This window comes from Trachurus japonicus, chromosome 8 (assembly GCF_045865225.1).
Source record: "Trachurus japonicus isolate A0001 chromosome 8, Traja_1.0".
In the NCBI taxonomy this organism is placed as follows: domain Eukaryota; kingdom Metazoa; phylum Chordata; class Actinopteri; order Carangiformes; family Carangidae; genus Trachurus; species Trachurus japonicus.
The window spans coordinates 6,769,471-6,781,962 of record NC_140914.1 but is presented as its reverse complement, the minus strand read 5'-3'; the positions used below and the strand labels follow the sequence as shown (position 1 = coordinate 6,781,962).

The window sequence follows — 12,492 nt, the reverse complement described above, 5'->3', positions numbered from 1 at the left end:
CTCCTCGGTCTCCGGTGTTGTTGTTTCTGCCAGTGACACAGCATCAGCTTGTGTGTTTGTAATTCTCCTGATAGGACCATAGAGACCCCCAATCAAACTCATACTCACATCTCATACTGACAACAGGACTAAAATGTTTCAAGAGCAGGAAGCAGGAAGCCTTTTTTTTTTTTCATTCAAGCCAACCAAAAAAAGATGCAAGAGACTTAATATCAATGTGTGTTTCTGATTTATTTATTTTTTTGTAGGAAAATAGGTCTTTTCACATGCAAATCAAATGTATTCATCAAAGAATATGAAAAAAATCTTTGCCAGGGGATACCAGAATGGCACTGAAAGAAATGTACAATTTACAAAAAAGGCATAGAAAAAACACACAAACACACAAATGCATGTATGAATCAATAGTTTTGTACTGGTAGTAGTAATAATAATAACCACTGTTTTTGTTTTTTTTATTATTGTCACGGCCCCATGTGGGCGACTATAGAGGAAACACATACTGGGAACAACTTGGCCTCGGTTCTTTCCTCTTCACACACACATACATACATACACACACACAGACAAACAGACAGACGGACAGGAAGACGCTGAGGAGGGTGGACGCTGTGGTTTCCCTGATAAACAGACCCCACGAGAAGAAGAAGAAGATTTCATCTGTTACACCCAGTTTCATTTTTTAAATTCTCCTTTTGTCCATGCACAGAGATAATAAATCACAAAGGGACACCTGCACTGTTTGTGATGTGCACCAAAATGCATAATATTGTCCCTGTCAAGTGAAACATCTCAAATTTAGCATGCATTACTGATTCCATTCAACTTTCTTGCAAAAGAAAAGTTAAATTCCTGCAGAGTAATTGAGTGACTGAAAGAATGAAAATGGACTGTCTTGTGGAGTCTTGTGGCCTCTGGTGGAGTAAATTCACTTCAGGAAGGGGAAAGCTTAGAAAAAGTGTCACCACAAAGGTCAAAACTTGCATGAAATCCCTTTCTTTCTTTGTTCCCCCCCGCGCCCCCGAGCTCGTCACAGGACAGCGACAATAACCCAGTAAGTAAGTTTTTTTTTAAAAAGCCACTTTCTGCACTTACTTTCTTTTCTAACTTCCCCCCCTTTCAGTCCGTGAATAGAAGAAAAGAGAACAGGGTGAGACAAACACATAATTGTGCCATGGGGGTAAATCTTTTGACCTGGATAGCTGCCTGGATTCCTTCACAATGCCCCCCTTTTATTTATTAAAAAAAAAAAAGAATAAAGAAAGAAACCGTCTGAGCCACATAACCTAGAATAGTAAAAACGTGGAGATGTGAGGCCAAGCTGCCAGTCATGCAGACTTTAAACAGATGGGGTCTTCTCCTTCTGAGTAAAAACAGCCTCTCTGGAGTCGCCCTCTAGTGGCTGCAGCTGGTACAGACACAGCAACACAACATCACCAGCTGCTGTGTCGACTTCTCCTCCGACAGAGGAGACAAACACACTTTAGTTGAGTAACTTTCAACTCATTGGGGAAGAGTTTAATTAATGTGGGCTGACTGGCCTCCAAGGGCTCTGAAGGGGGGTTGTGGGGGCTGTGACTCTAACTGGGAGACTGTTAGTAAATCAGTGGCTTATTGGGATGCTGGTGGCGTCAGATGGGGGCCGGTGTCAATCAATCAGAGCTGTGAGGGGAAAAAACACTCGTGGTGATTTATGTCAGTCTGTCTGTTGAACAGACATGCGGCGCCTGACGGTGCCCAGAGAGAAGAAAGAATCCATGTTCACCATGTTTTTAATGTGAGCGGAGCCAAAATACCCAGAATCCAAAGAGATGTGGTTGCACAGCTGTTTCTAACTATGAGGCCGGCGTATATATGATGGAATCTGGACCGGACAACGCCCAGATTGTAAAATAATATGGTGTGAAAACATCTCCAGATAGGATCCAGACTTCTGCAAGAATCTGTAAATTGATCTGAATGTGATCACAGATATTGATCTTTAATATGAAATTTGACTAATCAAGGATGGACACACACCTGTTAATTTTAGGCCTCCAACGATAGGACAAACACAGCAGAAGAGTGTCTGGGGACGCAATAAAGTGACGGACCGGGCTTTGGGGCACTTGTGTTCAAAGCTTTATGACTTTAGGGTTTTGAGAAAAAGAAAAGAGTTTTGTGTTGCAGGATCTACTTTTTCTTTTTCTTAAGATGTGAGTGAGACATTCCTACTCACCTGTTTTGAATGTGCAAAACAGAGCGAGTTTGTTTTACTGCAATGACACATGATTCACATGTTATTGATAATCTGTACTGTTAATGTAGCGTTAGCCTTTAGGTCCATCACTTTTAAGTATAGGCTCTTTTTCTACATTATCTTTTTTGGAGAGAGACAGAGAGAGGGGGAATATAACCTCTGCATATACCCAGTGAGATAAATGACGCCCCAGGTCAGTCACTTTTTTTGTGCCCCAAGAAACACTGTGTCGTCAGTTTTTGTTGATGTGTGTTGTGTTGAGCCCTCAGGGCCACCGTAGGCCTTTGGCAGAAACACCTGCAACAGCAGCCAATGAGCGTGAGCGAAACCAGGAAGCGTCACTACCCAACCAGGTGTTGTTACTCCTACAGCTCCTTAACTGAGCTGAGTGGAGAATACAAAGCGCCTGAGAGCAGCTATAGTGACTTTATAGTCGTTGATCGTCCTCCATACTTTTAGTTTTTCCGTCAGACCTCAGTGTGTGTGTTTGGAGGATAATCGTGTTGTTAAAACTGGTTAAGTGTCCAAATGTCTGTGGTTGCAATTTATTAAGGTTTTCAAAATGATCTTGGGTTTGGTGACATAAACCATTGTGACATGAGTGAAAAACCTCAGCAGTAAATCTGAGGATGGTTTGAATCGTTTGTCCAACCCCTCCTCTTCCTCCTCCTCCTCCTCCTCTTCTTCTTCTTCTTAATCGCCACACACACACACAGACACACATGCACACACACACACACAGTTCAGCAGATCTCATAACAATGTTGGAAAAGGAGCATCACTGTTGCTACGTACATTAAATACTGATACTGTAACATACAAGGAAATGTCTGGCTGTATTTTCTTTCTTTTCTTTTGGACGTCATTAAGTCACTGTAGCCGACAGGTTAAAAAAATATACTATGTCATATTTCACATTTTCTTTTTTACAATTAGAAGGCAATTAATCAAAACACAATAACCATAAATATTCATACGAGTAATCCATTGTTTTGTTTTTTCTCCTCCTCCAAGAGAACTTGTTGTCTCCTCTGTGTTTATTATTATTTTTTACAAAAAATCGTCTTGAAAAAAAGAGTTTTTATATAAAAACAAAGGCTCCAACATAAAAAATCGACTCCACTTTGGAGTTTGTTCTTTTAATTCCTGTTTCAAAAAAGCAATTCACAGACCTGCAATACAAAAAAAAGAAGAAGAAAGAGAGAGAGAGAAATAAAAGTAACTTTTATAAAAAGAAAAAAAAAGGGTTGGTCTCACGTAGGCATTATTATTATTTCCACAGCTGGAGTACCATGGCCACATTATTCCAAAGCTACAAACAACCAGGCTTCATATGAGCCTGGGTATTAAAATCTTGGCACTGACACTTGCATCACACACAAACAGTGTTTGGTCTCACTATAACTATAGTAATGGCTTTTAGACCTTTTTCCATTACAAGGTTGTTGATGTTGATATCGATGTTGAAGCCTCGGAGCATCTAAGCACGCGGCACTGGGAAGACTGGAGGTGACTACAAGGCCGTCATTGTCAATAATAGAAAAGGATCATTACAGCTGGTGGATCAGTAGCATTGGCAACTGGTTATGTACTCGCCACCAGGGGGCAGTAGACTACAAGGCAGGTGGAGCGACAGTGAAGCACTGAGCAGCCTTGTTCAGCCATGAGGAGCCAGAGATAGTGAGAGAAACTGACAAAGTTGAAGAGTGAAGGTATAAAAACTGGGTTATTTCTGCACCTTGTTAGAAAAAAAACAAGAAGAAGAAGAAGAGAAACATTTTTTCTTTAAGGAAATTTTGTCTAAAAATCCACCTGCTGTGCTGCAGCAGCTGGCGTAGCACTATCGTTATTAATAGTATTATCATAATTATTATCAAAAGCACACAAACAGGAAACATTTAGAAACAGAGTCACAGCAATGTGACTGAACACTGGGATACAGACACAGAGCGATTGACAGGCCACGCCCCTCGGGGAGGTGCGACGCCGTCACTGCGTTATGAAGTCTCATTCGCTCGAGGCCTCATTTAATTGCACGTACGACGTGACGATGACGTTCCTCTGCAGTCCCTACTGACCCTTACAAACCGTGACCGTGCTTGCTTCGTTTTCACGTCACCGTCCCGAGGAAATTCGGACGCCGGAGGCAGCGACGTCTTTGCAGAGGAGCGAGCGAGGAATCGAGCTACAGGCCAAAAATGTGGGAATCGATCTGATTTTGCAAGAGGCCTCAGTATCATTCAGCGATTTTCCCAAAAGCTCAGGAGGATAAAACAGGAAGACAACGGAGGTTTTGCTGCTTTCAGGAGAGCGAGACATGTAAACGACAGACTGACTGTGGCCTAAAGGATCAGTTTTGTGGTTGGTTGTGTGACGTGGTTGTTTTCAAGTTTTAGACGGCGGAGAGAGCCCAGACAAAAACGAGTTGTCAGCTGCAAACGCACCTCAGCAGAGAAAAACACACACACAAACACACACACACACACACATCTTCTCCAGCTTGCAGGATTTCTTTAAGGCACAGCGGTGTTTTCAATAATAATATCCAAGACAGATTGCAACGGCTCGTCATCCAATCTCTAATGTCGCTTCTGTATTTACACGTTTTCAGTGCACTTGTCTTTGTGTTTGGTGTTTGTTTTTAATGTTTTTTAAATCCACACCGAGGGCTTCCCTTCGCCCGACTTGCTGCTGCTGCTGTTGCTGCTGCTGCCTCCTCCGCTGCTGCCGCCCTTCCCGTGCTTGAACTTATGCTTGCGCTCTTTCTGCGGCTGCGACTGCGGCTGAGGCTGCGCCTGGATGATGTTGCTCTGCGGCTTGTCGTCCTGGTTGTCGCCGAGCTGCTCCTCGGCGCGGTGCTGCTGGCTGTACGCCTGGATCGCCGCCTCCAGCTGCTCGTGAGCTTGCTGGATCATGTCTTTGTTGAGCGCCACGCGGGCCTCTCCTCCCGTGGGGAAGTTGTCCTCGTTGCTTCCGAACTGCTGCTGCTCCTCCTGGGCGATGTTCGCCCGGTTCTGCTTGCACGCCATTTTGGCGTTGCTGAGGTCCGTGTAGGGCATCTGCTCGGGTTTGACCACGATGTTGTAGCCGGGCGGAGCGGACGGAGTGTTCCACGAGAAGGGGTAACCCACGTAATCCGCGGCCCCGTCTCCGCCCACCCCTCCCTCGGACCCCGCCTCGGGCAGCGCGCCTCCCACCGACCCCTCCACGCCCCCGTTGGCGCCCAGCAAACCCAGCTGGTACTCGTCCTCCTGAGGCGGGCAGCGGCGGCGGCGCAGGATGTCGCAGATGGAGCCGATGCCCAGGTGGAGCATCTCCCAGATGTTGAGCGCGAGGCAGAGGACGGTGACGGCGTACATGATGCGCAGGAAGATCGTCTTCTCCGTGGGCCGCGACACGAAGCAGTCGACGCTGTGCGGACACGGCTTCCCCGAGCACACGAACACGGGCGTCACGCGGAACCCGTACAGCAGGTACTGGCCGGCGAGGAACCCCGCCTCCAGGACCGTACGGGACACCAGCTGCAGGACGTAGACCCTCATCAGCCCCTCGTCCCGGATGCGCTTGCGTCCGTCGTGCCGGACCTTGGGCCTCGGCGCGGGCTGCAGCGGATCGCGAGGCCTCTTCGGCGGCTCCATCTCCGGCACCTCGTAGATCATGGGGTCGTCCTCCTGGTCCTCCTCGGCCTCCTCGATGCCGCGGTGCTGCCGAGCTCCGAAGCAGATCTTCCTGGGCTTCCTGTGCGTGTAGCCCCCTCCTCCGGTCCGGATGGCGGCGGATCCGACTCCTCCTTTGGCTTCATCCAACCGCGCGATCTTGTTGACGGCGTAGCCCATGTACATGAGGGAAGGCATGGCCACCAGGATGATCTGGAAGACCCAGAAGCGGACGTGAGACAGGGGGGCGAAGGCATCGTAGCAGACGTTCTCGCAGCCAGGTTGGCCCGAGTTGCAGACAAACTTGCTCTGTTCGTCGTAGTAGATGGACTCTCCCCCGACGGCGGTGAGAACAATGCGGAAGACGATGAGCACGGTGAGCCACAGCTTCCCCACGAAGGTGGAGTGGTTGTGGATCTCCTCCAGCAGCCGCGTGAGGAAGCTCCAGCTCATGGTGTCGCTGGACAGTGGGGCAGACAGTGTCCCTCTCTCACCTGCTCACAGACTCTGCAAGACAAAGAGAGGAAAAAAAGGAGAAGGAACATGAATATATAGTGTATATACCATAAATATATATGTTTAAATGTGATCAAAGCACGCAGCAGAGCTTTGTCTGAAACTTCTCTCACGAGACTTTTATCCCTGTGGAAACGGCATTAGTTCTGCAAGTCCAGTGGCCAAATGTGAAAGGGGGCTGACATAACAATTGCCTTAATTAAAATGAGTGCTCCTCTCTGAGCTCTGGCATCATTATATCCTTAATTCGATCTGTTACTTCTTGCAGCACACACACACTCACACACGCTGAGTCGGGAGCTAAGTGCTACAGTGAGGCTGCTGTCAGGTTCAAGCTTTTTAGGGAATTAGACGACCAAACAGGGTGGAAAGAGGATATCCGTATTAAGGGGGGGGAAAAAATACCATCAAGCAGCGCTGAGAAGGAAGCGAAATAATCCAAATAGGGAATTTGCTATCACCCCACACACACACACACACACACACACACACACGTTCGTGCACACACTCGCTCACACTCGCTCACACTTTATTTAACAGCCTATCTCTTTTTGAAGAAATAAATCCTCTTAGCGAGTCTTCTTCTTCTGTGTGAGGTGCAGTTTTCAGGATTGTATTAACTTGACTGGTTTGTTCTGGTTGGGAGGTAAATGGCATTGTGCTGCTGCTGCGGAGTGTCATGCTAATGTGCACGTGCATGTGTGTGCATGTATGTGCATGTGTGTGTGTGAGTGTGTGAGCACAATTTAGGAATAGAGACATGTTGCCTATGTAGGTTAGATCTGGGCTCCGGGCTCCGATCAGCAGGTGGCCCCCGCGGACGGGCAACGGGCCGATGGAGCGGGACCCCGGCACCAGACCCACATTAGCTCAGGCACTGGAGCTGAACCCAAACACTGCAGGGCGACTTCTGTAGTGGGTGTGTGTGTGGGAGTGTGAATGTGAATGTGAGTGTGACACCTCCACAGAACTTTTTCCTCCCTTATGAAGCTGCAGCATGGCGCATGGCTTATTGTCAGCTCGACTGAGAGGAAAATCCAACCATGAATAGTAGCTTAGGTTTGGGTTTAAAGGGCTTCCAGGGACGATATCCTTACCAAGCAGGTTGAGAGCTTATATAGTGTGAGAGAGACGGAGACGAAGCCGGAGCTGCAGCGAGAGGGAAAAAATACTCGCTGGAGGAGACGACAAGCAGCAGCTCCACACACTGCAAAAACTCAAAATCTTACCAAGAATATTTGTCTTATTTCTAGTCAAAATGTCACTTCTAGTCAAAACAAATCAAATTAGACTCAAAATAAGACTCGTCACATAAAAATTAGCTTGTTTTTAGACACTTTTTTATTTCTTTCAAGCATATTTTCACTTGAAATAAGTAGAAAAATCTGATAGTGGAGTTTTTCTTTCTTATTACAAGCACAAAAAACCTGCTTTCACTGGCAGATTTTTCTACTTATTTCAAGTGAAGATTTGTTTGAAACAAGTGAAAATTATCTAAAAACTAGTTATTTTAAGTGGAAAGAGATTAGTTTTGACTAGAAATTATACATTTTGACAAGAAATAAGACAAATATTCTTGGTATGATTTTGAGTTTTTGCAGTGCAGTCCTCTGCTTTGTGTCTCCAGTGGGAGCAGGGAGGAGCAGCGGGATGTTTTAGAGAAGCCTTGAAGCAATGAAACATGTGCTGAGTATTGATCACTGTGACCATACAAGGACATGTGGAGGGACACAGGAGGAGGGAGATGTCAGGAATCCTTTTGTGTGTACACTGTATCTGCACACACACACAGAGAGAAAGACACACACAGACAGACACAGAGTTTGCATTATTGCTGTGTGAGTGCACGGCTGCCTGAACCGTGCAATCGGACTAAAAAAGTGAGTGACGTGGCTGTGAGTAAGCAGCACATGGTCTCAGCAGCAGAGGAGTGAGAGGCTGCCACAAGCGAACACACTCATCGCCCGTGTGTGTGTCGTGTCCTTCCTCCGTCCAGCTCCGTCTGACTTTTCCCACATTACATCACCAGAGTTTCTTTACGTAACTTTTACTGTGCCGCAGACAGACGGACGGACGGACGGACGGCTGTAAAGGTTAAACTCTCTGCATTGTGTGATATAATGGAGAAGCTGTTAAATGTACTGGAGTAACAGATGCAGTGCTGGTTGTGTATCTAGTTGTACTTCTTGTTTTGTTTATTTGCAGTATTTTTTTTAAGGTTTTTAATTGAGTATTTGTTATGTAGAGGATTCATTGTACGGTGGCCTAGAGAGGTCAAAACACTGCAGCTAAAGAAATCACATGCAAATGAACAAACAAGGAAATTAAAATAACTTAAGAAGTCACAATTGGGAATATTTGTTTTGTTTGCATGTCTTTTCTGAATTTTGCAGTTTATTGAACTCTTTGGGCCACCGTACTATTGTGTCATTCATACAATATATTTTTGTGGTGTGCTCTTTTTTGCATTCACTCTTTCATGCACCTGTTAAGACTCTTTCCTTCGTTTGTGTTTACATTAAAGGAAACACCCTTTCTTATCTTAAACCCCTTTAACATTCACTTTTCTGTACGTGTCCATTCACACATTTTGCTTTGTTTCTCTCTCACTGTGTCAATTATCAAACCCATAATTGAGTTTGACATGTTTTGTGTCAAACTTTGAGCTCTCCAATAGAATCCAAAATGAACTTCTGCAGGTTTGTCCGACATTTTGCTGCACAAAACAACAAAAACAACAAAACTTTAAAATGAACCTCAAGCATAAAACAAAAACCGGCCAGTATCCTACCAAAAAAAAGCATGCACTGTGCTCAACACATCTGTGCAGCTGCTGGAGACTCGGAGCTTGCACGACCACGACCATGATGATGATGATGAAGACGTCTACTTGTGCTTCCTCCCTGGAGTTCCTCGGCTCGACTGTCACGCTCCCTCCTGAGCAGCAGAGACGCCCGGCACAACAGCTGCCTGAGCTTCATACTCTGCTGCTACCTCAGCCACATATAACCTGGCATTTTGCTTTCTCATTCAATTTGCGTCTGCGGGAGCTAGTGGGGCAGTTAGGGGTAAGAAGCTGACTCTGTGCATTAAGTTACCGAGGTGAGTCAGCGTCCCGAATAGCACCGCACGGATGGAGCGAGGCAGGTTTTTCTCTCTTGTTACTTTGACGATGAGGAATGAAGAGCTAATTGGCGGAAATCACGTCACATGTGAGAAGAAACAAAAACACAAAAAAAGAGCAGACTCTGGTTCCAAAGTCAGAAAAAAAAGGAAGCAATGACAAAGAGAATCCCCTCCAGTCTGATCTCACGGGGTTTTTTATATAATAGGAGACGGTTAATGAGCTTTGAAAGGGAATCACATTCAGGATCAATGGCTCTGTAGCCGTCAGCCCCAAAGGTCACGACCGTGGAACGACGATGACAACAGGGTCATCAAAGCATCCGTTACTTCAGAGGCCGTGACGACGTGTAGCTGGAAGCTCGTAGCTCGTTGCTCGTACCAGAGGAGCACGAGGCCAAAGGTCAACCAGATCAGAGCCTTCGGGGTTGAAGCCTCCATGCACGTCACTGAGTCAAACAGACAGTTACAGACACACGGAGCGTCACTGCAGGGATCCCCTCAGTCACTGGCTCTCATCCCGCCAGAGCTAGATATAGTACACACACACACACAAACACACGCACGTTAACACACACACACACGTGCAAGAGTCTCGAAAAGCATGTGGTGTAAAGCCGCAAACACAAAAGCTGCATGACCATGAGAAACAGTGAAGGGAGGTTGGCTGAGGTGCTGCTCGTTCACCGCACTGACTCATCATGTGAACGCAGCACCGCAGCTGCAGGGACACGAGCTGGGGAGGTGGGAGGAGGAGGAGGGGGAGGGGCAGGGACGGGGACACCAGGGGTATGATGAAGAAACTCTACCATAGGACAAACTGCAGGTGGACGGAGGTTGTGATTGCATAACAGGGAGTTGCTGCATCATCCAGGGGAGCTACAGTCTGCAACAGGTGCAGGTGCAGCTCAGGTGAACAACCAGGTCTCAAACACACAACACCGACACGACAGAGAAATTAAACACTAAATAAAGAGGAAGCTTTAGAGATAAAGGTGTCAGGATTTCTTTATTTAAACACACGTAAACATAGTTATTTACAAGTGAAGACCTTGATGTTTCCTTATGGTTTAGTTTATGTCTAAAAGGAGAAAAGGTGCTCACTGTCCAAAAAAAAAAAATCCTCTTTTCAGGTGCGTAGGCCAACAAACATTTAAGAGCAACAGGAGGAAAAAGCTCGCACACTGATCAAAAATGGGAATGTCCACCAGAGATTGACAGATGCAGCAAACATTTAATGGTCCATCAAAAAACAACAAAAAAGTGCAACCATGGTGATAAAATAAAATAAAGAAATCCGTCAATCTCTTCCCATTTTTGATCAGTGTGCGAGCTTTTTCCTCCTGTTGCTCTTAGTTTATGTCTAACCAGGAGATATCTTGATGTTAAATGGGGACTATAGGGGGAAACTAACCTTAACCTTAACTTTTCTGGGATCTCTCTAAACATTTGTACCAACGTGTGATGTTTCAATGATGATTTCTGATGCAGATATTCGTGGCCTTTATAAGAATTATTTAGAATATATAGGAGAAGACGGATTAGATTATAAATATGTGAATAACGACTCCTCCACTGTGTTCTTAAATATATAAAAATGTACACATGCTGAAGATGAGACATGAGTATGTACAGAGGTCAGAGGTCAGCATCATGACGGCCTCAGAGGAAAAAAAAATCTTAATAAAGACTTAATGAGCTGCAGCGTGAATAAAGAGGGAGTTTAATATTTCCCCTCCGTCCTCTGCCTCTAAACTGTTTGTCTGCATATTCACGCTCTGATACAGTGTGCACAGATCCCTGTATAAACAAACATACACACAGGAACAAAGCCACATTCATATTAATAAAGGCCGGCCGGCCGGCTGGCGGCGGTCTGGATAATGAATGTAGCTACTGTAAATGGTAGAAATAAAAGCTCTAATGAGTTTATATAAGGCCGACGGATTTATGAAGCCGTGTGGACGAGTGAAGCAAACAAACGAAGCTCCAGTGGTGGACAGTAACGGAGTAAATGTTGACTTGAGTACTATACTTAAGTACCTATCCAGAGGATTTGTACTTTACTTGAGTATTAGATTTCTTTGGTACTTATTACTCTTACTTGAATACATTTTCAAGACAAATATTTTTATTTTTACTCAAGTTAATTTCTACAGAAGGAAGGCTGAAAAGTACTTGTTACTTTCAGGTCTTCTCTTTTTTTTCTAAAATACTATTGGACACAAGCTGTGTTTGTCAAAGAAGGAAACCCTAACCCCTAAAAGCAGCACATCAGTGCAGCTGGTTTCAAAGAGTTCATTCTCAGAAACAAGAGTTAAAAGGTCCTTAAATTAATTTAGAAAAAAATATAGTAATTAATTGATGTGAAAAATAAGAAATGTACTCTTTACTCTTACTTTTACTTAAGTAAATTTAAAAGCATGTACTTTTGGATACTTAAGTATCTTTAACGACTGAGCTACTTTTACTTGTAACGGAGTAAATTTTGACCAGTAGTATTTGTACTCTTACTCAAGTACTGGGGTCGAGTACTCTGTCCATCTCTGCAAAGCTCCGACATGAAACTATCATCTGACAGAATATGAAGTTTAAAGCTCAGCTGCGTCAGTCCAGGCTTCAGGGAACTGATCGATGAGCAATTAGATCTTTAATGAGTGATTGTAAAGCTCAGCTCAGACTCGTGATCCGATCTGTGTTTAAAACTCTCCTCCTCCTCCTCCTCCTCCTCCTCCTCCTCCTCCTCCTTCTCCCACTCTCACACACTTTCATATGATCGTGATCATGTTCAGTGGTTCGTCTCAGACTTTTTAACGATTGAAACGATTCTCCAGCTTCTATCTCCATCATCATAATGACACAACTCTCCTCCTCCTCCTCCCTCCTATGATGTTATATCGAGCCCTTCAGCTTTCAGTCATTAAACTCCGGCGAGCAGTTCAGTGTAATAAACTGATT

At 45.1% G+C, this 12,492-nt stretch overlaps 1 protein-coding gene across 1 annotated transcript in view; it reads right to left on the bottom strand.

Moving 5' to 3' along the window:
* Positions 1-2,694: 2,694 nt before the first annotated feature.
* The window catches only part of gjc1 (gap junction protein gamma 1), a 55,139-nt gene continuing 45,341 nt past the window's right edge, over positions 2,695-12,492 (bottom strand). The window contains exon 2 of the mRNA XM_085783463.1: positions 2,695-6,402. Coding sequence (XP_085639589.1) covers positions 4,891-6,348 — 1,458 coding nt within the window. The 5' untranslated portion in view covers positions 6,349-6,402 and the 3' untranslated portion in view covers positions 2,695-4,890. The remainder of the gene's footprint in view (positions 6,403-12,492) is intronic.